Genomic DNA, 26,977 nt, shown 5'->3' with positions numbered 1-26,977 from the left:
TAGTGTTGTGTCTCAGGGAACAGGGAGGTCAAAGAGAGGGAGAGAGATGGAGAAATGGCTGGTTGATGGAGCAATCAGAACACACACAACATTGATTGATTAAGCTCGTCGACTTCTATGGGCATGGTTCATGGAATTCCAAAACAATTGCAATAGTAACATCAAAGACCACTGATCACAGATCATCATAACAGATAGATACAGTACTAATGAAAAAGTTTGAAATATTCTGAGAATTACCAGAAGTGACAGAGACACAAAGTGAGCACATGCTGTTGGAAAAATGAAGCCAATAGGCTTGCTCAGTGCAGTGTTGGCGCTAACCTTCGATTTGTGAAAACTGCATTATCTGTGCAGCACACTAAAATGAAGTGCAATAAAACAAGGTAAGCCTGCACAAGTTTTGTACAAACATATGTTTTCATTTCTCTTGGGTACCCTTAGGAATGGAATTGCTGGTTCCTATGATCACTCTGTTTAATCATTTCTGAGCACTTTATTTTCTGGCACAAGAGGATTCAGGCTTATCTTGTACTTTCCCTGCCTTATCCCTGTAATTAGCCATTTCGCCAAGGAGCCCTGGTTTCTTCCAGTGGACAATGGCATTTAGACATTAAGACTTGGGTGCTATCGGCCGGGTGCGGTGGCTCACGCCTATAATCACAGCACTTTGGGAGGCTGAGGCAGGCAAATCACCTGAGGTCAGGAGTTCGAGACCAGCCCGACCAACATGGTGAAACCCCGTCTCTACTAAACATACAAAATCAGCTGGGCGTGGTGGTGCATGCCTATAATCCCAGCTACTCAGGATGCTGAGGCAGGAGAATCGCTTGAACCTGGGAGGCAGAGGTTGAAGTGAGCCAAGGTCATGCCATTGCACTCCAACCTGGGCAACAAGAGTGAAACTCCTTCTCAAAAAAAAAAAAAAAAGGCTTGGGTGCCAGCTACACTCATTATTATTAATGTGTCATGGTTCCCAGGCCCTCTCAATGGATAAAGCGGGAAAATATCTGTACGTATGCACATAAATATACATACATTGATGCATGCACACACAACATAAACACATACACACGTGCATTTGCATCAGTATTTATTTCTATACCTGGCTATTTTGTTTATTCTTGTTTTGTAGAGATGGGATCTCACTATGTTACCCAAGATGGTCTCAAATGCCTGGCCTCAAGTGATCCTCCCACCTCAGCCTCCCAAAGTGTTGGGATTATAGGCATGAGCCACTGCACCCAGCCTCTACATCTCTCCACATATTTTGGAAATAATGAGTTCTTCCCATTACCTCCAATTCCAATCCAGGTGTATAGGATTACAGGTGAGAACATCAGAGGGTTCATTCTTGTTTCCTCCTCTCCTCTCCTCTCCTCTCCTCTCCTCTCCTCTCCTCTCCTCTCCTCTTCTCTTTTCTTTTCTTTTGAGATAGGGTCTCACTCTGTCACCCAGGCTGGAATGCAGTGGCCTGATCATGCTTCACCTCAGCTTTGACCTCTTGGGCTCAAGCAATTCTCCCACCTCAGCCTTCTGAGTAGCTGAGACTACAGGAACATACCCCTGCATCCAGCAAATTTTTTGTATCATTTGTAGAGACAAGGTCTCACCACATTGCCCAGGCTGGTCTTGAACTCTTAGGCTCAAATGATCTGCCCATCCTGGCCTCCCAGAGTGTTGGGATTACAGGCACAAGCCCCTGCACCTGGACTTCTTTTCCATATTATAATCCTGTTTGCCGACAGTGAGAAACCTAGCTCACTTTTTCTCACTGGGTCAGTTCCACTGAATATAACTGTTATGCAGTGGGCAGGTCCAGGCAAACCTATCCCCAAAGGTAAGGAAGCTATCCCCCCAAGGTGAGAAAGCTGAGAGGCTAAAGAAAGAGGCTGACAAACTCAGTTTCTCAGAAAGAAACATTTAACAAGGAATTAAAAAGAGAAGTCACGTCTGACATCAGCGAGCAAAATGGCGGATCCCCATACTGTTGCCCCCAGCCCCAGGGCTTGTATACCACAGGGCGGCAATGTTAGGACAGTTGAAATCGGCCCCCTGGGGAAAGGCAAGAATGCTATGTGAATATGCCTAAGGGTAAGATTTAGTTAACAGCAGTTAAACTAGATATCTTAGAGGCATCCCTGGAACTGGGGTTACTCAGAAGTCAACATGGCAGATTAGTATCCAAGATGGATTTGCTTTAGCCTCCACGGCAACCGATATCCCGTGCCCTCCACCCCATCCAGACCCTCCTCAGCTCTCCTGGGCTCTGACACCCTGCCCTGGGCCAGCCCACCACATGGATGCCTCTTTGTCCCTCAGACTCCGGCATGCCACGTCTTTACCCACACGGAAGCAACCCTCAGCCTTCGTGGGCTCTGACACTCTGCCTGGGGCCACCCTACCCCCACCTCCCCACATGGACGTGCTCCTCCACTGAGGCTCTGAGGTCCCACATCGAGCTTCCCCTGGATGCCCTGCCCACTCCTGCAGGAATGCCCTTCTCATACCCCTTGAACTCCCCTTCTTGGGGCTTGGCCACTACCCTGGCCAGATGCCCTCTTCACCTTTTTCATGACTCACTCTCCCTTGCTGAGCTGGGACCCAAGTGGACATCCTCCCTCCCTTGCTTGGGTTTTGACATCCCACACTGGGCTGCCCTCCCACTTGGATGTCCTCCTTTGCCTCTCTTTCTCCTGCTCTGGTCACCCCCAACATCAGAAATACCCTCCTCACTTAACTTGAGCTCCAGAACCATTTGCTGAGCCACTGCATCTCCCGTCCACCCTACCCCTGGGGACCCCTGTTTGCTCCACCCTCCCCAGTGTCTTCTGGACTGAGTTGTTTTTGTTTTGTTGTGTTTAAAGTCAACGAGAAGACTGAATTGTTTTTGAAGGGAAGGAAAGGAAAAGAAACGGAAGAAGAAAAAGGAGGAGGAGGAGGGGAAGAATAGGAAGAGAAGGAAGAAGGTAAAGGAAGAAGAAATAGAGAAGAAAATGAAGGAGGAGAGGAGGAAGAAGATGGGGAAGAAAGAGGAGGAGGAAGAGGAAGAGAGCTGCCTGGCCAAATTTTGTGGAATGGTGGATGTTGCGGGTGACAGATTGTAGAGGCTGTGGCTGATGTCATCTTCTTTCAGGGAGGATTTGATTGCCTTCTGGTAGCCAGACAGCATACAGGGAAGTCATCTTGATGCAGTGAAGCTGGTCTAGGTCCAGTTTGCCCTTATTCCTGGGTGTGGCTCTTTCCAGGGTCTCACCTGTAAGCCACATTGATGGAGTAGAGACCGGGCTTGTAAAAAAATTGAGGCTGGGGTGGGGAGGAGAGAGCCCAGAGGTGATTTGGGGGCTCAGGAGCGCAGGATGTTGGGGGGACACTAGTGTGTATTTGTGGGTGGATGGGAAGGGAGTTCATCAAGTGCGAGGTGGGGGCAGCCCAGGGAGAACAGGGGACTGTGGGTGGCAGAGCAGGAGGGTAGGGTCCTCTGAGCCTGGGGGAGAGCAGGGGTTGCGGGTGGGGGTAGGGGGAAGCCAGCAAGCTCGCTTGTTGGGGGTATAGGATTGTGGTAGGGTCCTGCCTGCCTCCCTGTGTAGAAGCTGGAGAGGGGCAGGGCAGCCCCGGTGGTGTGGGCAGATGGAGAAGGGATGGGATGCAGTGAGGGACTGGGGCTCAGGTGGAGGAGGGGGCCAAATGTGGGGAAGAGGCTCAGCGAAAGGAGGGACCCTCCGTGGGGAAAGAGTTCAGTGAGAAGAGTGGGAGGCGTCATGGAGGCCCCATCTCTTTATCTAGCTGGGGCCATCTGAGAGCAGTGCCTGCACCCCCATCCAACTCTGTCCCTCCCCCGCAACATGGAGGCCCCAGCCCAGGACTTGCAGTGAGGAGTGGGGGGGCAGCCTCCAGTGTTTGTTCTTGTCCAAGGCTGGGGTGGGGAGCAATAAGCCCAGGCCCCAGACTTTCCGCCTCATTGTGGGTGTGGGCCAGGGAGGTCCTGCACCCACTGCCCGCCCTCTAGCCAGGGGGCTGAGACTTTTGCCCCGGGTGCTGGTGCCTAGGAATGGAGGCAAGGAAGGAGCTGGGGGCTCACTCTCCCCTCTCTCCATGCACTGCAGGGGCAGGCAGTGGGACAGGCAGTCGGGCTGGATTTGTTTCTCATTTGCTCTTGGCTCCTTTGGTGGAAAAATCGAAGCGCTCCCCCTGGTACTGCTGAGGCGGAGAGGGTGAGCGTGGCTGGGAGGCCGTCCTGGCAGGGAAGTCCAGGGGCAGGCGGGGCCTGGCCGGGGAGAGGCTGCCCCCTGCTCACAACCCCCTTCCCAGCCCTCTTGCTTCGACGTGGCTCTCTAGGCCCAGTGGGAAGTCCTGCCTCAGCTGAAGTGGAGGGGCCGGGCCAGGGAGGAGGTCGGACTGGGCTTGGGTTCAGCCTCAGGCTCGTAGCACCGTCCGTCCCCGGGCCTGTCTCTAGAGCAGTCTCCCGAGGGTGATTTAAAATCCCCCGAGGGTCCTCCAAGGAAGTGCTGTCAAGCTGCAGCAGGAGGGGCTCGAGTCAGACCTGGGACAGGCTTTCTCAGCATTCAGACTTTGCCTAAGTGGGAGGTTAGCTGTGTGCTAGGAGGGGAGGGTTCCACAGGCAACTGCTGGATATTTCCTGAACATCCAGGGACATGAGAAGCCTTTTCTGTACATCATCCCATGTGGCCCTCACAGACACCCCAAGGTCAGTATTAGCCATCCCATTTACAAAAATTTTTTTAATACACAGGGTTTTGCTCTGTTGCCCAGGCTCCAGTGCAGCGGCGCAGTCATAACTGAAGGCACCCTCTAACTCCTAGGCTCAAGCAATCCTCCTGCCTCAGCCTCCCAAGTACCTAAGACTACAGGCACAAGCCACCACACCTAACTCATTTATATTTTTTAGGAAGGGCCTCATTATGTTGTCCAGGCTAGTTTCAAATTCCTGGCCTCAAGTGATCCACCCACCTTGGCCTCCCAAAGTGCTGGGATTACAGGGGTGAGCCATCACGCCTGGCCCCATCCCATTTTACAGGTGAGGGACTTGAGGCTCCATGAAGTCAGGTGCCCCACTCAAGGGGCTACACAGCCTCTACGTGGCAGGGCTGGGATTTGAACCCAGTTGTGTCTGGCTCTTTCCCAAACACTGGAAAAGGCAGGCCTTTCTCCCCTCCACCCCAGGGCCTGGGAGCCCCTGAGCAGCTCCTGGGTGGGGCTGCCCCACAGGGAGACAGCCTTGGGGGAACCCAGGAGGTCTTTGGGCTGTGGCCTGTCTCTGTGGAACAGTGGGGTGCCTCGGGAGATCTCCTCTCCACCAACCCTCCTCTTGTGGAGTTGGACCTACCCCCACCCTATTTTTTCAGAGGGCCCTCATCCCGGCCCTCTCCATCCCGGTGGAAAGAGGAGCCCAACCTCTTTCCCTCTGGAATCCGCTGCCTCGGCTCTCCGATGGAGAGACCATCTGGAGTGCATTATGGGCAGAGGAGAAAGCCGAGAGCAGGAAAATGTGAGTTGGCCCCAGCAGCTCCCGTCTGCAGGGGGGCGGCGGGGGCTCAGGGGATGGGCCAACCGCTGCCTCCACCTCCCCAGTCCCTAGAAGGGGCAGATAAGAGATGTGCTCAGGAAAGGGTGGCCAGGAGAGGGCAGGGCCCAGGCCTCCAACACCCCTGCAGAGCCCAGTTTGAACCTGCTAATCTTGCCAACCTGCCCATTTCACAGAGAGAAGACTGAGGTCCAGAAAGGGGTAGTAACTTCCCCAGGGCCACACAGCAAACCCTTTCACAAATATGCACATACCAGTGGGCACTGAAAGTCTCCAGTGTTGGGGGCAGGCGGAGTTGGCGCTGGGAGTGGGAAAGAGGCCGGGGTCAGCCTCCAGAGTAAAGTGAAGGCGCAAAGCCTGATGCAAACATCGAGGAATGCCTTCATTGTTTCGAGGTCTCTCTTCCTGGTCTCCCAAGCCCACTCCCTGCCCCAAGTGCCACCCTTCCCTGGCACCTGATCCCTGAGGACGTTGGGTCCTGGGGTGGGGGCCTCTGGGCTCTTCCTCTGGGTCCCAGGAGCCCCCTCCCCACTCGGTGGCCCCAGCTCCAGACGTGGCAAGGCAAGCCGGAGTGAGGTTTCTCCACTCCCTCCCAAGTGCTGTGCTGGCGGCTCCCGAAATAAAAATCAAATGTGGGCTTGGCAAAGGGAGTGGGGTGGGAGAAGCAGCGGCAGCAGGGCTGGGGCTTCATTCTTTCCATTGTAACTTCACCTCCTAACCTCTGGCATTTTAATTATGTCTCCTACCCCCCTCACTCTGCCTGGGCCAGGGGGTGAGCTCACCCTTTCCTCTAGCCTGGGAGGGGGCAGTTGCTGCCTGGACCCCCAGTCCCCGGCCTGCTCGGGGGAATCTGGGTGGGGGCCATGCTGGGGGTGTCGGCCTCAGGCTCCCTCCAGCTTCTCCAATCTCAGAGGGGCCTGGAGAGGGGCCCAGCCCCCAGGCAGCCAACCGACACCTCAAGTTCCATGTGTGAATCATTAGTCTTCACACTCACTGCTCCATTTAGTGGCGGCCACCGTCCTAAGGCGAGGCACGGCAGGCTCACCAGCCCATTCTATGGATGAGTTAGCCATCATCGTCCGCAGGGCAAAGCCTGGGCCCAGGCCTATCGCTCCTGGTTCTGCGCTCTTTCCAAACCCAGGAAGAGGGGCAAGAACAGCTCAGGCCTGATAATTTGCCTTATCTCTTCGAGTGTCCATTTTTTTCCAGTGGTAAGTGATGGAAAGCATTATTTTGATACTAAAACATACACAGACATAGCATGGAGTAGGAAGTAAAATGCCTGTGAATGTTCAAGGTAGATAACAAATCCTCAAGGAAGATCTCGTGGGGCTCTCTGCAGGCAGGCCCCAGGGAGTAGCATCCTTCTCCTTGGCATGGCTGTGGACTGGAGTGAGATGCAGTCATATGTGTTTGTAGCCAGTTTGTGCAGACCCAAGGCTGCTGCGGAAGATGCCAGTGGGTGCTGGGTGCTGGGTGCTGGCAGGCAGCCTTGGCCCACCCCAGGATGCAGAGGCCTTCTTCCCTCCCAAGGCCTACAGTGGGAATCCTGCCGACTCTCTCCGTCTCCTGGGGAGGGAAACCTCCACAGGACAAGCAGCCTGCATGGGGGTGGGGGCTGCCTCCACAGACAGTGCAGGCACAGGAGAACCTTGACTGTGAGCCCAGGGCCAGCACCCCAACCACCCCAACTGAGGCTTCCTCTCCGTCCTCTGGGAGCTCCCCTGCCGCACTGCCTTAGAGGCCCAGCCCCTTGAGGAAGCCCTCAGTTTTCTTTTCTCTTGCCCTCCCAGTCTCCCCGAATGCATGTTCCATCAGCAAACTCTGCCCCAGGCCTTGCTATGGCCTCTGCTCTGGTGGAACTTCCGGATGAAGAGGGTGAGGCGCTATTTACCATACTGGTTGCTGTGATGGGGGAGATTAAGGTGATAGCAGCTCCTGGAAGGGGACTCCTGACCCGACCTCGGGTGTGAAGAGCATAGAGAAGGCTTCCCAGAGTGAGGGGTGACCAGGAGGAGCCCGGGAGGAAGAGCATGGAGGGCAGAGGGAGCAGCATTTGCAAGGCCCAGAGGTAAGAGAGTGCCTAGGGCAGGGCCCATGGAGCATCCGGCCTGGAGGGAGCTGCCAGGGTCCTGGGAGCTGCGCGAGCTGTTAGGGTGCATCTTAGGAAGATTTCTGGGCAGGCTGTGGAGGATGGGTTGGAAGGGGCTCAGAACGGAGGTGGAGTGACCTCTTAGAAGGCTGCCACAGAGGCCCAGGTAAGAGGTGATGGTAGCCAGGCCCAAGCCAGTGGTATCCAGGTGGAAAGAGGTGGCCAGACTGATAAGAGATTTAAAAGGCAGAAGCCAGAGGACTTGGTGACTGATGGGCAGAAGGATGGGGGCCAGTGATCTGCTCAGGCTGGCTCCTGGGCTTCTGAAGAATGAATGAATAAATGAATGAATGAATGAATGAATGAATGAACGAACGAACTGGGAAACAGCACCAGATCTGAAAGCCCCGGGTTTCAGCTTGATCCTCGGGCTGGGGAGTTTGCTGCTGCACTTGCGTTTGGTACACCTGCAGGGCATCCAAGTGGAGGTGCCCATGAGATGGCTGGACGCATGGAGGTGCCCTGGAGAAGGTGGAGGGAGAGGAAGCCGCCACAGCCTGCAAAGAGGACAGAGAATGAGTGGCCAGAGCCCCTGAAGCCTCACAGGAGGAGGTCTCAGACAAGGCACAGCCAACAGTGCCAATGGCAAGAGATGAAGCAGGTGAGGCCCAAGAAGGGACATGTGTTCTAGGGACCCAGAGGCTTCTCCCTGTCCCCCAGCCTTTCCTTCTGTCTGTCCCCCAGCCCTTGCCCACCCCTCTATGCCCCCTGCCCTGGTCTTTCTCCTATAGTACTCTTCCTCTCGATCTCCTCCTCGTCTCTCAGACCAGAAGGCTCGACGTCTTTCTAAGGGAAACTTCGTGCTACCCCCACCCCACTGGGGTCCTGGTTGCCCTCCCTGGCTTCTGAAATCACCCCCCACACCCCCAACAACCACCACGTACACCTTTCACCAGAGACTCACCCAGCACTTCCAGAAGCTGGGGCAAAGAGGAGCGCACACGACCACCTGCCTACTGAGCAGCTCACACTTCCTCCAGTGGAGCCCCCACAAGGTACCGGCCTCCAGGGCAACTGCAGGCAATCCTGGCCCCCAGGGCCTTATGGCCTAAAAGGAAGAGAAGCCATGATCCCAGCAGGCCTATGCAGACAGAGTGAGAGAAGAGGCCCAGAGAAAAAGCTGTGGACGTTTAGATCCAGTGGAAGGATCTGAGTGGGCTTCCAGGAGGTGACTCTGCGTAGGGCCTTGAAGCACTGGCAGGATTTAGTCATGCGGCAATGGGAGCAAAGGCAGTTGCAGGAGGAGGGAGTGTGGTGAGGAAAGGCGTGGAGGTGGGAACTGGGGCTGACACCAGGGCAGCCAGTGCTCATAGCGGCTGGTGGCTGAAGAGTGTGGCTAGAGGGTGGGAGGTGGCAAGATGGAGGGCCACATCACACAGGCTGGAATGCGGAAGGACTTTAGAGTTTATCCACTGCTGCCTCTTGACGTGGGGCTTTCAGATCTGGTGCTGTTTCCCAGTTCATTCATTCACTCATTCATTCATTCAGGAAATATTGCCTGCTTAGTGCTAGGCAAGTGCCAAAGATGCTGTGAGAGGCAGATAGAAGTCCCTGCTGTCACGGATCGTAAGTTCCAGGAAGAGACACAGATATAGAGTCATGAACAAGTAAAGGCTAAAGGTTAAAATCATGATGGGGGCTGCCATCGTGACTGGCCACTCTGAAGGCCGGGCTGGTGTCCTGTCTCCCCTCAGACTGAGGGCTCCCCGAGGGCAGAGGCTGTGCCTCCTCCATCAGACAAAGGTAGAACCAGCTTCTCCATCAGGCTGGAAGCACCCTGAGACTCAGGGAGAGGCATGGAGCATCTGGGAACAAGAGCTGAGGTGTCCTAGAAACCTCCCAGGAACGGACCCAGGGATAGAAGTTGGCAGGCAATCGGGGAAGGACCCCCTTCCCAGCCAGGCCAAATGTGGGAGGGCTTCCCTCTCCTCCTCCCCATCCAGCCCCCGACCCCATTAAACCTTTCAATTAACTTCAGCTCCACCCCGAGCTAGAGAGAGTGCCCCAAAATAAATCCTAAATTACATGCTGCTTGGGGGCAACCACAATTCTTCTTCCTCCCTCTCCACCACGCAGACCCGCCCGACACCATGCTGGGGGGGCTCCCCCAAAATGGGCTATTTATACAGCTCCTGCTCCCCTGTTCGCCCTCTGGCCCTGTTGTCCTTGAGTGAGGCCCAAGCAGGTTATACAGCTTTCTTGGGAGGGTAAAGGGAGTGGGAGAGGCTGTGAGCTTTGCCAGGGTCTGACCGGCCATGGGGGATATAATTTTTAGTCCAAACTAGGATACTTTGGGGTGCTCATAGCAGTTATACCCAGGCAATGGCATAGGTCTGAACTGTCCTGGGCACATGGGGTATCTGGTCACCCAGCGATGGGGCTCAGACTCCAGCCTCTCAGCCACCCAGAGCATTGCCTTCTTGGGGACGAGAGAGACAGAGAGATAGAGAAAGAGAGAGAGAGAGAGAGACAGAGAGAAGAGAGAGAGATCTGCCTTCATCCCCGTTGCTGAGACAAGCAGTTCTGAATATGGGGGCACTGGGGCTCCCATACGACCTGGCAAGGCAGAATGGGCTCTGGCTTCAAGGACTCCCAGGCACAGAGAGGTCCTGCAGGAGGGTCTGGGCAAAGAAGTGGGGAGCCAGATGTGGCTGTTTTGAGACCACGGGCTTAGGTCAAGGGCCTCCCTCTCCCTGGACAAAGCCACCTTCCATTCTGGGAAGCTGGCCCCAGATACTGGAGCTGCTCCCCTCAGGGAAAAGAGAGAGGGGGAGGGAAACGGAAGGAGAGGAGAAAAGGGAGAAGAGAGTGGGAGATAGAGAAAGTCAGGCACACACAAAGAAGCGGCAGAGCGAAGGACAGAGACAGAAACAGAGGTGGGCAATGACAGAGGGAGGGAGAGTGGGGAGGGGGTGCTTCCAGAGCCCCAGGATGGCAGCACCCCCTTCCTACCCACAGGGCCCGCTGTGGTAGCCTCGTGGGCTCCGCACCACTCTCTCTGCTCTCCGCCCCACCGCAGTGAAGTGGGGGCAGGGCCTCTGCTGGCTGCCCAGGAGGACACCCTCCGCTCCTCCACTGCCTCCCTCCTCAAGACTAGCAGTGGGTGGCTGGGCCCAGATATCTGCTCCCCGGCTGCTGGCTGGCGGGCTCAGGTGTCTGCAGAGCGTCCTCCTGCTCCCTGCCATCCCTTGCACGACCCTCTATTTCAGGCAGCCTGGCCCCTGCTCAGTGCCCTCCCCGGAAGCCTGCTCTTCGGCCAGCAGACCTGGCTCCCCCAAGTCCAGCCTCTACCTGCCCGCTCCTTCCGTCCCCTCGAGGGGGCTTTGCTTCAGGGGGGTGGAGCTAGGGCTCCTCCTCCCTGTGAGGTTGCCCTGTGGGTAGGAGCCTGGAAGGGAGTCAGAGGCTGGGCTGAGGAACCAGAGGCTCCTCTCACTCTGAGTCAGCCACAGGGAGGGGAGGGTGGAGGGGGTGGCAAGGAGGTGGACAGAGAAAGAGCCGGCCACAGAGACGTCCAGGGAGTGGGGCAGGGCTGGGTGGCAGCATTGCAGTGTCTGGAGGGCCAGGTACACATCCAAGTGCACACCATCGTGCGGCGATTTAGAGACGGGGCCCAACCTCTGCGGGCTTCAGCCTTGGATTGTGAACAGAGGGGACGCACAGCACAGGACCAGCTGACAAGATCCCAGCCACCGCTTGTTTGCATTCACAAGTAAATTGATGCTGACAACCTGGAGCGGAGGGCTGGTGGTGTGTGAGTGTGAGTATGTGTGTGTGTGTTGGGAGAATAACAGAGGATTCAACCAGTGTCACCCAAGAGGGGCAAGGACCCCGCAGCACTGGGAGAGGGTCACAAAAGCCTTCCCCGCCTTAGAGGAGGCAACATGCTGTCTTCCCAATCCAACCTGATTATCTGTCTGCTCAGCAGCCCCCATGATCCCCACCGCCCAAGAAAGCACTGTTTATGGGGCCTGGGGCATCAGGCCTGTCATTTAGCTGGAGGAGGCAACCCAAGCCACAACTGGGAGCTGAGCCCTGTGTGGAGAAGCAGTGCCCAGCCTGAGGCAGGCACCAGCCCAGACACTTAGTGCCCTGTTTACCCTGGCAAGGGTGGCTGGCACAGGTGGGCCTCTCCAGGGAGCAGCTGGTGGCCCTGCCAGCAGACCCCCCTGCAGGCCAGAGAGGAGGGCACGACAGCAGCTCTCCAGGATGGGGAGGGAGGCACCTTGCCTCCTGCACACCCTGCACTGCAGTTTGCAGGGTGCCAGCCTCTGAAGCTCAGGGGTCTCCCAGCTGCCCTGCCCAGGGCCCAGCAGGAGAAACCACAGCTCCAGGATGCTGGACACTGGTCCCCAAGAACCCCCAGGGGAGGCTGAAGGAAGCCCCAGGTCTTTGGGGTCCTGGTCTGATAGGCCCAGATGCCACTCAACTCCCCAGGTTTGTGGGACCCACCTTCTGCATCCAAAGGCACATGTAACTTGGCATAAACATACACCCTTTCCCCATCACAGCCCATCACTACACAGTCGCTGTACCCAGTCCTTCTCTATCACACAGATGGTATAGAACATGCTCCTGCACACTGCCACACCCAACATACACATCATCCAGCGCCCAGCTCACAAACAGAGCATACACACACCAGACACACAATGCTCACCCAACACAGCTCCTTCTCCACCCGTATAACCTCCACTCCAGCAGCGAGGTCACATTTGCTTGCACGCGTGCATGCACGCGCACACACACACACACACAGTCCTCTGAACCAATACACTCTCCTCCCAGTGCCACACTTGAACGTGGGCCCAAGTAGGGGCCACCATTTTAGTCCTGGGCTTCTCCCTGCCCCTCCCACTTGCCGTCCTCCCTGCCACTCTCGGTCCTCCTCCCACTTCCTCTGCCCGCCTTCCACTTTCTCCCTTTCTCTCTCTCCTAGCTGAGCCCCTGGCCCTGAGGTCTCTTTCCCAGCACACACGGTGGGACACTTGAGGGCCACACATATGGGCAGCTCCCAGCAGCTATTAAATACCACTTCGCCCGCCTCTGGGGTTTTGAGGGGCTGCAGATTCCGGAGGACAGGAGGCAGCAGCTGGCAGCTGTTCAGGGCCTCAGATCCCCCTGCTCGCCATCCCCCCCATGCACCGCCCACCCCTCCTTATTCCGGGCTGAGTCATCCCCACATCTGGAACCTCTGCACATCTGGAAGAGCTGAAGCCTGTGCAAGCAGCTCCACGTAGACACCCCCTCCCCCCTGGTCCATCTCATCCCCATCCCTGCTAGCAGTTGGGGTCCAGCACCCCCCACCTGGAGCAGGACCTCAGTCACCTAGCAGCAGGCACTGCTGGGCCAGCCTTGGGGACCAGGATTGCCCACAGGCATCTCCCCAGTAGCAGTAACAGTGGCATCTTGGTGCCCACCGCAGTAAGCAGGCAGGGCAGTGCTAGCCTTGGAGGAGGCCAGGCCCAAGGCTGGGGAAGGCAGGAGAGCCAGGCAGGGAGGAGGCAGTGGTTTGGCCCAGCAGGCAGAGGGAGTTTATCCTGGCACCAGGCCCTGAAGCCAAACATCCTCCACGAACCTCGCAGACACATCAAAGCCCGCAGGGAAGGGGCCCTTCCGTAGAGGAAACCTACAGTCCTGGAGGCCTGACAACCTGACTCCGGGCACAGGACCACCCTGTCCCACTCGGCAATCCAGGCTCAGGTTGGGCACAGCTGCCTGGAGGGGACGGGCAGAAAAGGACATTTCTACCCAGGGGCCCTGCTCCCTCACCCCACTCGTTCAGTGCTGCCACAGAGTGGGGTTTTGCCCCCATGAGGGGGCAGAGTTGGCACCAGATTTAGCTTTAGCCCCTAGTACAGGGGTCCCTCCCAAACTGTCCCCCTCCCACCCTCCAGGCAGGGAAGGCTGATGGGGAGGGGCTCACTTTGTCTGTGCGCCAACCTTTCAGCCCCAGCCTGGAAGAGAAGTCGTGCTCAGTTGTGGGGGGATCCAGCTTCCTCCCCCAGGCTCTGATGTCCTGCAGAAGACCCCTCCACATGGACAAGAGGGAAATGGAGAGGGCAGGGGGATTAGGGGTTGGGAGAAAAACCAAGCTTCAAAAAGTAGAAGCTGAAGTGGAATCAGAAGGCGAGAACTGGGCTGCAAGCCACAGGGCCTCTCTCTGGGGGGACAGCTGGGGCCAGAGGAGGAAGAGGGGTTGCGAGGCGCTAACAAGGGAGAGAGGAGGTGCTAACAGGGCCACTGGAGTGAGGGGATCCTGAAGCCAGCCCCCTAAAGGCTGGCCCAGAGATAAGGAAGCCAGGCACTGGCGGTGGGGTAACGGGTTTGAGTGGGGCTGCCAATCAACACAGGAGGCTGGGATGCTCTGCATACACACATGTATATGTGTGTATAATATACATACATGCACACATTGCAGCTCCCACACAACCAAAGCCAAGTCTGTCCTCAGCTGGGAGCCAGATGATGTGGCTGTTTAGAGGAACTATGATTTGAGGAAGAATGTGATCTCTGCCAGCCTGAATCCCTCACTCACTGCTCACACTCATTCTCTGCCTTTACAGCTTCAGGCTGGGCCTGCGCCCCACTCTAGTCTAAGCCCCAGACCGTGGAAGGGCTCCCCTTCCCACGGTTGTCCTGAATCCGCAGTTCCTTTGGATCTGAAAAGTTCTTCTAGGTCTAACTACAGCCCCAGTAACATTTGGGTCAGAAACAAAGGAACCCACAAATAGGGTGCAGCAGAACCCTCTTTTCAGGAGCCAACAAGAACAGAGCTAGAAAGCGAGGATCCCAAATTCCTTTCTTCCGTCTGGCTACGGGATCCGGTCTCAGAGAGTAGACTGAAGGAGGGGGCCCCAGAGGAAGGAGGCCAGGCATGGGGGCTCTCGAGACCCTCACGCTAGTCTTAGCTCAGTCTCTCCTGCCCAAGCCCTCATGGCTCTGCTCCATCTGCCACCCCAGAAGCCAAAGCTCATCAGCTCAACCTTCCCCTGACCCTCCCCAGCCGACACCCATCCGGGCTCTTGGAGGTGTTTTCCTTTCCACCCCGGCCTGTGCCCCAGAAACCTACACTTTAGAAGGATAATGGCTCCCAAATGGCGTTTTTGTCTCTGCTAAGCCTCCAGGAAAGTGAGCATCGGTGAGTCCCTCCAACCTGCTCATTGGGATAATAAGCGCCCTGCACTGTTAATTCTCAGGTGGTTTGCCCTCCCTCCACCCTCCGGGCCCACAGGTTCATGGCTCAAACTTGGAGCTGACTCTAGAAGTGATCTCCTCCACTCCCATGCCCATCACCGCAAGAATGAGAAAAGGACTGGTGGGCTTCAATTTCCAAAAAAAAAAAAATGTTGGAAAGCGGACTGAGGCCCCCATCCTATGGCCAAGAAGTCCTATTCTTGGACTCTGCCTCCTCCAGGAAGGCAGACTGTAAGCCAAGCATTCCTTGCTACACCCCCTTAGGAGTCGCTCAATCCCTAGGGAGCCATCTTCCTCACTTGCTGAGGGGGGAGTCAGAAATTTGAGCATATCCTTTGGAGGGGGTGCAGGAAGCAGAAGAGGTGGATTCCCCAAACCACACAGCCAGTGTGGTGGGGAGCCCAGTCAGTCTGAACTCCTCCCACCCCAACCACGAGTCCTTCACCAAGGACTTTGGAAATGAATTCCCTACCCTCTTAGAGAAATCTGGCCCCTGACCCAGGAAGGCCCCTAACCAGCTTGGATTCAATGACAACAGAGCCAGTGTTTACTTGGAACAAAGCACCAGGGGGAAATGCATGCTGAATCAGAGCTGGCCAGCCCCCGCAGCCGGGTGGGAGCATAGGACATGTCCACACGTCTTCAAGGGAAAACGGCCAAGGGCTGTCAGAGAGGCCCAGGGAAGAGGCCTGGGTAGTGGCGAGCAGGGAGCAGACAATCACTTGTTGAAGGAAGATCCAAGTCCAGGTAGGCTTTCTGGAGGAGGTGGCATTTGGGCTGAGCTTTAAAGGATGGGGAAGAAGTGTTCGGTTTCTGGGAGGGATCTGGGGAAGAAACTAGGTGGAAAAAACTGCCTGGACAGAGGCAAGGAGAGAAGCAGAAAGAGTAAGAAAGAGGAGGGGCTGGAGAACATGGTGGGGGGTGGGGGTCAGGTGGGGACTGGTTATGGGGGACCCTGAAGGTCTCTCTGAGATGGGACTTTATTCAGGTGGCAGTAGGGAGCCTCCGAAGATTAGGGAGCAAGAGAGTGACATGCCCAACATGGCCTGTCCCTCCTTGGCAATGAATATGGCTATGAGAGTCCTGACGAGCCAGGCTGCACGGGGGGCTGATGGCAGTGGGGATAAAGGGAGAGGACACCTGTGACAGGCACAGCCTCCAGTCTCCATGCACTCTCAGCCCATGTGGAGAGGCGGGCCTCCTCTGTGAAGTAGACCCAGGCAGTGCTCATTGGGCCACGTGGGAGAAGAAAGGGGGAACAAACTGGGAGTGGAGGGAATCACATCTCCAGTCCCAGACCACGTTCAGGAGTGGTCTGCACCTGGACATCCTCTGGGATCTGCCACCAGCCCCACCTTCTCAGGCCTGACTGGCCCTTAAGTGGGGCCCAGTGGACAGCAGAGGGGTTTAGTTAGCAAGGCGTCCTGGGGAAACTGGATGCTGCAGCCCATCCAGGGAGGTGAGCAGTCCAAGAGCAGCGAGACCCCGCACTCCTTGGCACCCCACTCTGCCTCCATGTGAAATGCAGAGAAGGAAGTATGGGCCCCTTGTCTCTGCCAGGAATGACAGCTAGCATTTATTTGCCATTACTGTGTGCCAGACTCTGAGCAGCCTGTTTCATCCTCATCATGGCCTATATGATGAGGGAGGTACTGTTATCCAACTCCTCCCTCTCCTCCCTGTTGAGAGAGGCCCAGAGAAGTTCCATTTCTCGTCTAAGGTCACACAGCACAACATATTCAGTGGCACACTGACTAACGCGACACAATACTGCCCCTACAGGCAGAGCCAGGCTGGAGCAGAGCATTCCGCTGGCTTTGAAAAGAGATCCCAGCCCAGCGCCATCAGCCATTACAGATATTAGTGTCCACCAAAGTATGGGGGTGGGGGGAACTGCCAAGTAAAACAGAATTCAGCCTGGCTCTTCCCCTTCACCCAGGCCTGGCCCCCTGGGCTGGGCTGAGCCAGGCTAAGCGAGGCCACCCACCCTGAGTGATCCTCCATCCGGAGCAGTGGAGCAGGGCTCCCCAGGCCCGAGGTGAGTGCCACCTGTGCTGGGTGTGGCATCTCGAGCACTGCGTGGTTCTGATCCTGACTCAGCCCCTCATGTCCTGTGCGATCTGGCCTTCCCGCCCTCCTGGCCCCTGTTGCCTCCTCTGAGAAGGGCGTAAGTGGGCTGGCTGGCCTCGGAGGCCCCTCCTTCCAGCTGGGCCCCGGCAGGATGCACAATCAGCTCATTCTTTAGTGAATGCACTGGGGGGCCCAGAGAGCGTTTATGAAGACATTTCGAAGTGGCTGCTCTTGGGAAACCCCAGATGGAATTTGGCGTTGAATCTGGGGGGCTGCTGACTGCATGAGGCCTCTGGGTTTCTGTGCTCGTGTATGCCTGAGCACCTGCACACGCTGCCCTCCTGGTGCCAGGTGACGCACCGAACAGAAGATGCTGGCCTTGTCCAGGCCCCTCCTCCCTCTAGAACAGCCCCTCTCTCCTCAGTCTAGGGGGTCCATGGTGCTCCCACCCCCTTCTGACCTCACCCACCAAAAATCCTAGGGCCCTGGGGCCATGATGAATGCTAACAGGACCTGGTGTTCTTGGCCTGGCCTGGGACCACCCACTTCCAGGCTCCTCGTCTTGTCCCCATCTGCAGGAAGGAACGTAGGGCAGTTTGGTGTCATGGAAGGAACTGGGGGCCCAGCCGAGGGGCTCAAGAGCCCTTCAGACTCTGCCTGGTGAGTCCAGTGCTAGGGACCTCACTTCTTCGTTGGAAGATGTGGGGTGGGGGTGGAGTTTGTTCCTAGGACATTGTAGGGATGTGGATAGCATTGCCAGATTTTGTTTTGTTTTGTTTTTCTTTTTAGAGCGAGGGTGGTGCTCTGTCACCCAGGCTGGAGTGTAGTGGTGTGATCTCAGCTCACTGCAGCCTTGAACTCCTAGGCTCAAGTGATCCTCCCACCTCAACCTCCAGAGTAACTGGGACTACAGGTACATGCCACCACACCGGCTTAATTGCTTTTCTTTTCTTTGTTTGCAGAGACAGGGTCTTGCTATGTTGCCCAGGCTGGTCTCAAACTCCTGGGCTCAAGTGATCTTCCTACCTCAGCCTCTCCAAGCGCTGGGGTTATAGGCGTGAGCCACTGTGCCTGGCCTGGTTGCCAGTTTTAACAAAGAAAAATACAGAACATCCCATTAAATGTGAATTTCAGATAGAAAAGTAAATTTTAGCATAAGTGTGTCTCAAATATTGCATGGGCCCAGGTGTGGTGGCTCACGCCTGTAATCCCAACACTTTGGGAGGCCAAGGCAGGCATATCACTTGAAGCCAGGAGTTGGAGACCAGCCTGGACAACAAGGTAAAACCCTGTCTCTACTAAAAATACAAAAAATTAGCTGGACATAGTGGCACATGCCTGTAATCCCAGCTACTTGGGAGGCTGAAGCATGAGAATTGCTTGAATCTGGGAGGCGGAGGTTGCAGTGAGCTCACACCACTCCACTCCAGTCTTGGTTCTCAAAAAAAAAAAAAAAAAAAAATATATATATATATATATATACATATATACACATATATATTGCATGGGACATAATTATATTAAAATGAAATTATTCATTGTTTATCTGAAATTTGGATTTACCTAGGCCTCCTGTCTTTCGTCTGGCAACCCTAGATCTGGGTCAGGTTGATGCCAGAGACCCAGAGAGCAACTACGCCAGCCTCCTCCCCCTCCTCCTGCCCCTCTTCAGGGCACTGGTGCCTGCCTAGTTCCCTCACCTCCACTCCTGCTGACCCCCCACATCTGTCCCTTGAGTTCCCACATGCCCTCCTCAGCACCGTCATTTCACCCCTCAGGGTATCTTCCTCCTCTAAGCTCAACCATTTTCCCATTTTCCTCTCCCCTAAGGGCCACACCTCTGTAGGGCTCCCAGCCTGGGCAGGATAGCAGGGAGTGTGGGGTAGAGACCCCAGGCCTTGCTGGTGCAGTGGGGCCTGGGTGGGGACAAGAAGAACCCTGGAAGCCCAAGCTGGCAACGACTCAAGAGATGGAGGCTCCAGCACCCTCAGGACTAGGTCCCCCTGCCAAGATCCAAGCTTCTCTTCTCCAAGCTCACAGTCACTTCAAATACAGAGGGGCCAGATCCCAATGCCCATCGGATCAGGAGACTGGAAGATTATCTTCTTAAGGGCCAAAAAGGGCTAGAAGGTAATGGGAAACAGAGACAGGGAAAGGGAGAGAGCGAGCAGGCAGACAGCATAAGAAACAGACCAAGAGACTGGGGGTGCAGGACCAAAACAGGGACAAGGAGAAGGGACCAGAGAAACCGAGAAAAACAGACGCCTCCGCCGAGGCAGACAGAGGTGAACAGAGAGAGGAGAAACAGACGGGAGAACAGAGGGAAAGGCTGGGAACTCGAGAGGAACTGGGTGCAGACAGATGGGAAGAAACCGAAACAGAAAAACAGAGGCTGGGAGAAACGGGGAGAGACACAGAGGGGTTAAATATAAGACAGAGAACATGACTGGGAGAGATGAGGGAGAAGGGTGAGAGGCAGAAAGCAAGGAAAGAGAAGAAACGTCCACGACGTCGCGGGTGTTTTTCAGGGGTCAGGACAGATTGGCGACACAGCAGGAGGCGCCCAAGGACATGACGTTGAGCCTCTCAGGGTCCCCCTTCGCCGGGCCAGAGAGCAGCGCCCCACGCTCCATCGCCCCGTCCTACGGTCCTGGATGCACTGCTCCTGCCTCGCCCTCGCCCAGTGCCCCCAGCCCACCAGCCCCGGCCGCGCCCCTCTCGGCTCCAGGGGGCACCCGCGCTGGGCGACGCTGCCACCTGCCGGCCGCTCCCGGAAGCTCCGCGCCCGGAGTGCTGGAGGCGGCGGCCGCAGGGGGCTGGGAATCAGGCCCCTCCGCACTGGGACGGCCTCCGTAGGGTCTTTCCAGGAATCTGGATGGGCCTGCTCGCCCGCACCCCGGCGGGCCTGGCAGAGGACCAGCCCCAGCTGCGCACCCCGGGGCAGTCTAAACCCTGGGGCCTTGATTTCCCGTTTTGTCAATGGGAGAAAATGCACCAACACCTCCTGTAGGATTTCAAGAGGGGAGGGGACACGAAGGTACCCACGTTGTGCTCCTGGTCTTCCTTCCTCGACCTGGAAATCTCAGGTCACTCTGAAATCAGCCAGGCTGCCCCGTCCCTCCCTTTTTGGCCAAAACACAATGGGGTGATATCCCCCAACCATAACCCCTCAAAATCTACCCTAGAACCTTCGCCTTCCCCTCCCTCAACCTCTGCCCCCATTTGACTTCTCACCAGACCCAGAGGTCCAGATAAGAAGGGGCTTCCACGTCCCCTTCCCACTCCCTCCGGTCCCGGCACCCCTTCCTGGAGTCTGGAGCACTTAGGAGTGGAGGAGTTGGGGGTTAGGAAGGCCTAGCTCAGCGGAGTGGAGTTGACCCCATCTCTTTTTAAATTTAGGTTATTTATTTATTTATTTAGAGATGGAGTCTCACTCCGTTGCCCAGGCTGGAGTGCACTGGCGCGATCTCGGCTCACTGCAACCTCTGCTTCCCGGGTTCAAGCGATTCTCCTGCCTCAGGCTCCTGAGTAGCTGGGATTACAGGCACCCGCCACCACGCCCGGCTAAATTTTGTATTTCTAGTGGAGATGGGATCTCACCATGTAAGCCAAGCTGGTCTCGAACTCCTGACCTGAAGTGATCCTCCCAAAGTGCTGGTATTACAGGCGTGAGCCACCGCGCCCGGGACCGCTATTTTAAAAATCTGTTAATCTCTTCTACCTCCCAAATCCCAAAACCCAACCCAGACCTCTGCGCCTCCCTTCCTCCCTTTCTCCCTTCCTCCTCCCAGCCCCTCCCTGCCCCGAGTCCGCCTCTCCCGGTGCAGCTCCGCCCCCATCCCGAGGCGGGGCCCCATAGGTGGAGAGAAGTGGGAGAGGTCGCAGCCCCGCCTTCTCTACACAGGAAAGCTCAGTGGCCCCCAAGCCAGGATGTCCCAAGCTTGGGTCCCAGGCCTCGCGCCCACCTTGCTGTTCAGCCTGCTGGCTGGCCCCCAAAAGGTGAGACTGGGAGGTAAGGTTGTTGAACTTTTGGGCCCTACCCTTGTAGGTCAGGAGGCTGCTTCTGGAGCCTGGTCGCCACCTTCCATATCAGGATTTCCTCCTGACCACACACAATTAGCTACTTCCTTTCTCTCTTTGCTGTGGAGGTGGAGGTGGTGGTGGGGGCAGCGGAGGAGGCTCTGGGAGAGGCTGGGTTCTCCCACCTCTGAGCGGGATCCTGTGGTGGGAAGTGGCCACCACCCATCAGCTTATCTGACACCTAGCACGGCTCTGTGAATAGGGACTTTGGACCCCATATTAGCCTCAGCTTATCCTTCCAGCTCCTTCCCTCCTGAGGTCCGGACACCTGGGCCAGCACGTAGCCCCAGCTCTGTTCCTCCAGTGCTGGGGGACCCTGGGATGTCCCCACCCTCTTTGGGACTGTGTCTCTGCTTGTTCCCTAGGGGAGAGAAGGCTCTTTTGTCCCCTTCTAGGGGTAAGTAATCCCAGCCTGTGGTGGGATTTGACCTGGCTGCCTGACCAAGGCTGGGGTGACCTCTGAAATCTGTGATTTTGAGAGGGAGGTGTAGGGTTCGAGTGTTCCCTCGGCACTTCTGTTCCTCCCAAGTAAACTCTACAGGTGATGGGGGAAGGCTATCCGGTCCTGGGATGGGTGTTTATCCTGGGAACAGAGATGGGTCTAGAACATGCATTTATGACTTATTTCCACTTAAGAACTGGAGAGATGTCAGGGTCTTCCATAACCAGGATTTCAGAACAGGGCACCTTCACACATCTGGGCTGAGCTTTCAGAGTGGCTCTGCCAAAACCCTTCCGTGGATCCAGGTTAGTGAGCAAGGTGTTCCTTCTAAATCACTGGGCGGTCAGTTTGTGTCAATGCTGGGCTGGGCATCCTCTGGTTTACCCCTCCCACCAACCCCAGGGGCGAGGTGCTGTTAATGCCTTCAATTCTGGAGTTAAGTAAGCTGAGATTTACTTACTCCCAGCCCAAGACCACCCTGACGCTCCATAAAACTCAGCCTCTGAACCACCCCAGACAAGACTACCCCCTGGTTAAAATGTGGGGAGACAATCTGGGAGAAGAGCTCCTCCCCCTCCCAAACCGGAACGTGAGACTAATTTACTAAACCTGTTAATTATCCATTACTTATTAGTTGGGGTCCAGGAAAAGGACAAGGACCAGAGTGGGGTCTGAGGGGGAAGGGGTGCTGCTGAGTGCCTGGATGGACCCCTCGATTTGTCTCCAAGTTCTCTCTCTGTATATATATATTTTTAATTTAAAGAATAGAGGCCGGGTGCAGTGGGTCACGCCTGTAATCCCAGCACTTTGAGAGGCCGAGGCAGGCAGAACATGACGTCAGGAGTTTGAGACCAGCCTGATCAACAACCCCATCTCTACTAACAATACAAAAATTAGCCAGGCGTGGTGGCACGTGCCTGTAATCCCAGCTACTCGGGAGGCTGAGGCAGGAGTATCACTTGAACCTGGGAGGCAGAGGTTGCAGTGAGCCGAGATCGCACCACTGCACTCCAGCCTGGGCAACAGAGCGAGACTCCGTCTCCAAAAAAAAAAAAAAAGAAAAAGAAAAAAGAATAGAGACAGGGTCTCGCTTGTTGGCCAGGTTGGTCTTAAACTCCCGGCCTCAAGCAATCCACCCACCTCAGCCTCCCACAGTACTTAGGATTACAGGGATGAGGCACCGCGCCCAGTCTGTCTCCAATTCTATAGTCATTCCTGTGTGCTGTGTGATTTGGATTCACAGACTCACCCTTTCTGGGCCAACCTGCAGGGGTTCCTTCCTGTTCCTGTCCCCACAAGGGGACAAAGCCTGTGAGATGGTACTCAGCCTGGGACTGAGCATGGAAAAGGGGAATTACCCCAACTCTTTTTGGCTATCACTGGTATTCTTATCTTTACTGTTGTGATTTGCAATTGACGTATTTCTTAAAGGTATAAAGATAAAGATAATGGTGGTTTTGCCAAAGCTGGCTTCCTATTTTTTAGCCTTGGTTGTTTGTCCCAGGAGGCTAGGGTGCGGTGACAGATGCCCTTCCCCACCACCCATTTCCTATGTTCTGGCACCTACATCCCTCCCCCACAGTTTGGGAGCAGCCAGGATGAAATGAAACCAGGTAATTGATGAATGCACGTTCATTCATTCTGCAAATATTTTGACTATTGGGTTTTCAACAATGATGCAGCAAAAATCTCTGCCCTCGCGGAGTTTGCCTTTTACACAACTGAAGGACAATTAACAAGATAAAGTAAATATATAGTATGTTAGATGTTGATAAGAGATGTGGAGAAAAGTTAAGCACACTAAGGGGAAAGGGTGGTTGTAATTTTGAATAAGGTAACCAGAGAGGGAGGGGCTGGAGCCAGCCTTGCAGCTACCTAGAAGAGTGTTCCAAGTCAGTGTGGCTTTGACACACAATTGCTATCAGTGGAGTGAAATTCTGTAAGATGCCCTGGGTGCCCTGCAGACCTAGTACAGAAGAGGGGGAAGCTGATTTGGGAGGCGGGGTCCTGGCAGCTTTGCAGAGCATGGAATCCCTTAGGCAGGGATCTGAAGGATGAATGGAGGCTCGGACAGGTGTAAAACAGCCAGGTATGTTCAGGGAACTCCCAGCGGGTGTGTGTGAGAGGAAGAGAAAGAACTAGGGGAAGCGAAAGGGGAGGGAGTGCAGCTGCGCGCTGGGGGGGGTCTCTACCCCAGGGAGCCACCGAAGGGGGCTTCCAGCAAGATTCTTTGGTGATGAGATTTGCATTATAGGAAGAGTCCTCCTGCCCACAGTGTCTGCAGTGACTGAAGGTGGGATAAGGAAAGTCGCTAGTACCCTGAGCCGTGGGTGTCACGGCGGAAGCCAGGTTGGAAGGGTGGCCAGAAGGGATGAGCTTACAAACCCGGGGGTGATGGAATGTGCTGAGAGAGAAAGGGGAGCTGGGGCCAGCCAGGGGTCAGCTGGGCTCCAAGCACTGACCTGGGAACATGGTGGAGTGAGGTGGGGAGTGGCTTGCAGGAAGAGGCTGAGTCTACTGGGGACCTGCTGCCTGTGAGGTGCCTGGGCAGCATCTGAGTGGAGACCCCACCCCCACTATCCCCAGTTTATGACCCCAACCTCTCTTTTCTTCCACAGGTTGCAGCCAAATGTGGTCTCATCTTGTAAGTCTGGAGGCCATAACTTCCAATCTGGGGACGGGAGAGGAGCAACCTAAATCATGCCCTGCATGCCTTGGGGGGTGTGGGGGGCCAGAAACTCCATCCGTCCTTAGTCCCAATCCAGCCAGAAACTGTCCCCCCACTTTCCCAGCCAAAGAGGGAGACCCCACCCTCTCCCTCCACCAACTTGCGGGCAGGTCTGTAGCTGGATCCCGGTCCTTCCTACTGCAGTGCCAGGCCATCTCCCCTCTGAGGATCCCCTGGGTTGGAGGCAGGGGGCTAACCCTAAAAGAGAAATCTCAGAAGCCTGAGCACAAGGTGGAGCTTGGGTAAGGGTCACTGGGCAGAAAAGTGTTTCCATTAGGTCAGCCCTGGGTGTTCTGAAAGCACCTGTTCTCTGACCCCTCATACTCCATGGGTGCCAGCGAGAACTGGCTCTTCCTGGACATGCCATGTGGCCTCTTTCCCCGCACCTCCTTAGAGCTGGATGAGGAGCGTCATGGCCGCTGCAATGCCCCATCCCCATACCTGCCTGCTGAGGTCAACAGGATACTTCTTCTACCTGTGTTACAGATGAGGGGCGTGGGGCCCAACAGGGAGCCGTACTGGGCGCAAGTGCACACGCCCTTTCCCAGAGTCCTCCTACTGAGCTCAGAGTGGGGGCTGTACCCCCCACCCCACTAAGAGGTGGCTTGTGCCATGAGCATCTTGGGTGTATTTTGGGGAGGCTGGGATCCTTCTGCCTCTCCATTCTGGTGCCAACAACTTCTCCTTGCCCTTTTCTGTGCCCTCTGACCAGCGCCTGCCCCAAAGGATTCAAATGCTGTGGTGACAGCTGCTGCCAGGAGAACGAGCTCTTCCCTGGCCCCGTGAGGTGAGCCCAGGGCCAGCTCCTTTGGGCGCAGTCCTTGGAGGGGCCTGGTCCTGTGTGGACAAAGCCAGGCACCTGCCGAGGGGGCAGTGTGGGCGGCGGGAGCGGGGAGATGTAGGGAGTCCCCAGGGTGGCCTGGGAACTCAGGGTGCTCTTGGTGGTCCCCACCCCAGGATCTTCGTCATCATCTTCCTGGTCATCCTGTCCCTCTTTTACATCTGTGGCCTGGCTAAGTGCTTCTGTCGCAACTGCAAAGAGCCGGAGCCAGACACCCCAATGGATTGCCGGGGGCCCCTGGAACTGCCCTCCATCATTCCCCCAGAGAGGGTCAGAGTATCCCCCTCTGCGCCCCCACCCCCCTACAGTGAGGTGGGTGTCTCATCCCCATCCCTACCTTGCCTCTGCCCGGCTGTACAGCAGGGACAGTGGAGGGCCCTTCGATCCTGGAGGGCACTCTGCACCCAGCATTGGGTCACCCCTCTCCCTGGTAACCATGCCTCAGCTGGCATGGGGGAGTGGTGGCCAGGGCCAGGGCCAGGTCCCAGAAGACTGAATTCTCTCTTTTCTCTGCAGGTGATTCTGAAGCCCAGCCTGGGCCCAACTCCCACAGAGCCACCCCCTCCCTACAGCTTCAGGCCTGAAGAATATACCGGGGATCAGAGGGGCATTGACAACCCGGCCTTCTGAGTCACCTCCTGCCTGGAATCTTGCCATCAGCAACCTCCTCCCCAGTGCCTCCTGGATCAAGCTAGAGACAGCTGGCACCCCAGGAATGTCCCTGCCCATCCTGCTACATCTCTGTTCATTCTTGGATTTAACTTATTACTTTTTCTGCCTCTGTTTCCACCCCAGCTGCCTCCCTTGTCCTGAGGGTTAGGCTGGAGTGACAGTATCTGCCCACCCCCCAACCCAAGAAAAAGACTGCCAGAAAGAAAATGCCGACCATTGGAGGTGCCCAACAGTAGAATGGGCTACTGTGAGGGGTAGTAAGAGCCCCATTTCTGGAGGTATGCAAATCTTGACTGGACAGCCAGCTCTGAGATTTTATCAGGGCACTTCTATACCTGTGGGACATTGGACTGGATGAGTCCTGAGCCAGCTTCCATTCCTACCTGAATAGAGAACTCACTGCACCCACCCACAACACATGATAAACACATGTCCTCACTGAATGTTACTGATTGCGGCTGAGGGCCTGCCTCTGGCTGTGTGGGGAGGTGGGTGGACAGGTGAGCCCAGGCACTGCTGGGGGGTGCAGTGATGGGGTCGCTGCACCTCAATCCCACCACTGATGAGCCATCTGGGAGGTCTGGGAGGACAGTCCATCCATGGGCCGCCCTTGGGGAGAGGCTTGTTCTAGATGCATTGGCTGTCTGTTTTTTGATGTCTCTGTGTGCCGAACAGCCTGGAAATGGGGTACGCGTGTCCCTTGTGTGGGTTTCCCAATCCCTTCCGCCCATGGCTTTCCTGGGACACATGGAGCCCAGCTCTCTGGCTGTCTTACCATGAGAAGTTGGTAAGTTGGCTGTGAGGGGGTTGGATCCAGGAAGCAGCCCTGGGACAGCCCATTCTGCTGTTGATAGCAGGAAACCACTTGCTGGGAGACGATGGGGGTAGGGAAAAGCCCAGAAGAGCAGTGGGTGGGGCTGGGCATCTGTGGAGTGGGGCTTTAGGAGACCTTGAACAGCCCCACCCTGGAATCTCCTACAGGAATGGGAGGAGGTGGCAGATTCCACCCTTCTCTACCAGCCCCGCTCACTCGTGGGAGTTAACCCCCTAGGGGAAAAGAGTCTTCACTGGGGTTTGACCCATGGGGGCCTGGCATAGTCATGCAGAATGGGGCAGGACAGTGCCAGTGCCTTGGGACTCCGACAGGGCTGGGTGCCTCCACCCTGATTTCTGCCTTTGCACTGCGCCCCCACAGCCCACTCAATGCCAGCCTCCTTCTCCAGGCAGAGGACCCCGTGTCAATGCTGGCCAAA

At 56.1% G+C, this 26,977-nt stretch overlaps 1 protein-coding gene across 24 annotated transcripts; it reads left to right on the top strand.

The window, feature by feature from the left end:
• The first annotated feature begins 15,298 nt into the window (after positions 1-15,298).
• TMEM92 (transmembrane protein 92) lies at positions 15,299-26,167 on the top strand. Of its 24 annotated transcripts, none has more exons than XM_063657136.1 (13): positions 15,347-15,638; positions 16,831-16,929; positions 17,540-17,621; positions 17,751-17,874; positions 18,792-19,091; positions 19,490-20,618; positions 20,866-20,960; positions 22,988-23,096; positions 23,738-23,832; positions 24,102-24,127; positions 24,924-24,998; positions 25,169-25,364; positions 25,569-26,167. In XM_063657136.1, exons 8-13 carry the CDS (start codon positions 23,009-23,011, stop codon positions 25,680-25,682), a joined length of 594 nt encoding a protein of 197 aa, XP_063513206.1. In that variant the 5' UTR covers positions 15,347-15,638; positions 16,831-16,929; positions 17,540-17,621; positions 17,751-17,874; positions 18,792-19,091; positions 19,490-20,618; positions 20,866-20,960; positions 22,988-23,008; the 3' UTR covers positions 25,683-26,167. The 24 variants fall into 24 exon arrangements, 22 of the variants coding, with proteins under 22 accessions (XP_063513198.1, XP_063513216.1, XP_054313954.2 ...); XM_063657134.1 differs by having other exon boundaries at positions 15,349-15,638; positions 21,407-23,096; XM_063657133.1 differs by having other exon boundaries at positions 19,490-20,960.
• Positions 26,168-26,977: the final 810 nt, after the last annotated feature.

This window comes from Pongo pygmaeus, chromosome 19 (assembly GCF_028885625.2).
Source record: "Pongo pygmaeus isolate AG05252 chromosome 19, NHGRI_mPonPyg2-v2.0_pri, whole genome shotgun sequence".
Lineage (NCBI taxonomy): Eukaryota > Metazoa > Chordata > Mammalia > Primates > Hominidae > Pongo > Pongo pygmaeus.
The sequence above is the reverse complement of the archived record's forward strand: the minus strand, read 5'-3'. Positions and strand labels throughout refer to the sequence as shown.